General features: G+C 36.4%; 1 protein-coding gene across 1 annotated transcript; it reads right to left on the bottom strand.

Annotated features, from left to right (window-relative positions):
- LOC102600363 (glycine-rich RNA-binding protein-like) lies at positions 1-1,001 on the bottom strand. The gene is made up of 2 exons (XM_006368032.2): positions 833-1,001; positions 1-494 (listed from the first exon to the last, which is right to left on the bottom strand). The coding sequence occupies exons 1-2, from the start codon at positions 941-943 to the stop codon at positions 105-107; spliced, it is 501 nt and encodes a 166-aa protein (XP_006368094.1). The 5' UTR covers positions 944-1,001; the 3' UTR covers positions 1-104.
- Between the last annotated feature and the right edge of the window lie 564 nt (positions 1,002-1,565).

Below are 1,565 nucleotides of genomic sequence, written 5' to 3'. Positions count from 1 at the left end.
CCACAACACTAACAAAAACCCAACACAGAAACATAGTTTCCAAACCAAAACTATGACATATTTTAGACTATTAAACCCAATTTCAGAATTTTATTATATCTAACCTAATTCCTCCAGCTTCCTTCTGATGCACCACCACCTCTTGAGTAGCGGGATCCACCATCACCATAACGATCACCACCACCACCATATCCGCGGTCACGGCCACCTCCATAACCACCACCATTGCCACCCTCACGTCGACCGTAGCCGCCACCACCGCCATTGTATCCGCCACCACCTCCGAAACCACCACCACCACCACCCCGTCGGCCACCTCCGAAACCACCGCCGCCGCCGCCGCTTCCGCGTGATTGAGCTTCATTAACAGTGATGTTACGACCATCAAGGTTCTGGCCATTCATTGCTTCAATTGCGTTCCTCATGGATTTCTCATCAGTAAAGGTAACAAAACCAAATCCTCTTGATCTACCTGTTTCGCGATCGTTGATAATCTGGAAAAAAAAACAAATCGGTAAATAAAAGGATCCACAATTACAGATTTTTTTAAAAATGCATCATAGATCATGAATAAACACAAAAATAATATCTAGTAATTGATTTTCATGAATCAAAACAAAAATTATTTTGAAAAGAAAAGCTAAAAGCGATCAATCTTCAACGTAACGTACCGTATAAAGGAATGGAATAAGGGTAAGAGTAACAAATAGTAACAGTAACATAGAGAGAGTAACAAAGTAGCATAGTAACAGAGAGAGTAAAGAGATGAGGTGATCAACGAAGCCAAAATAAAATGGTATCGGATCTGATCTCTGCTGTGCAACAAACGGACCTTGGAGTCGACCACATTGCCGTACTGAGAAAAAGCTTCTCCTAGGGTTCTATCGTTGGTAGCCCATGCGAGCCCACCCACGAAGCATCTGTATTCAACCTCAACAGACATTCTTTTTCTATTTTAATTCAATAGACAAGAGAGATGTGCATTTTCTGGGTACAAAATGCTGCCTTTTATAGGCCAAGGAGACTACTTTTTTGCTTTCACCTTTAATTTTATGTGCACGGAGCACTAGAAGCGCTAGTTTGTTACCGATTGCGACGCTAATGGATAACTACTCGTGGCTACCACTGGTTAAAACTTAAAACGGTTGATTAACAGTCATTTTCATCACATACTGTTAATAGAAATTACCCCGTTTGGTCATCTGAGATGAACTAATGATATAAAATCATGGTTTTGATATGTAATTTGGGTGATTTTATTGATACAAAATAAAGTTTAATAACTTTTTTAGATAATTTTTCATAGTTCAGTGACATTTCAAGATTTTAACAAAATTATCAAAATTATATAATTTTATACCAAATAAATAAAAATTCATAACAAAACTACAAAGTATAAATACACTATTACAAAGCTACCAATACTTATTGATCCAATTTTAGTTTAATAAAAAGTAGAGTTGAACATGAGTTGTAGTATATTTATATTACAACTCTCATAAGTTGTGAAAACTATCAAAAATATATCAATCATATCATATCATATATATATATATATATATATA

The sequence above is a fragment of the Solanum tuberosum genome, unplaced genomic scaffold, assembly GCF_000226075.1.
Source record: "Solanum tuberosum cultivar DM 1-3 516 R44 unplaced genomic scaffold, SolTub_3.0 contig00692, whole genome shotgun sequence".
Classification (NCBI taxonomy): Eukaryota; Viridiplantae; Streptophyta; class Magnoliopsida; order Solanales; family Solanaceae; genus Solanum; species Solanum tuberosum.
Note: the sequence above shows the minus strand (reverse complement) of the source record. Positions and strands in the feature narration are given on the sequence as shown.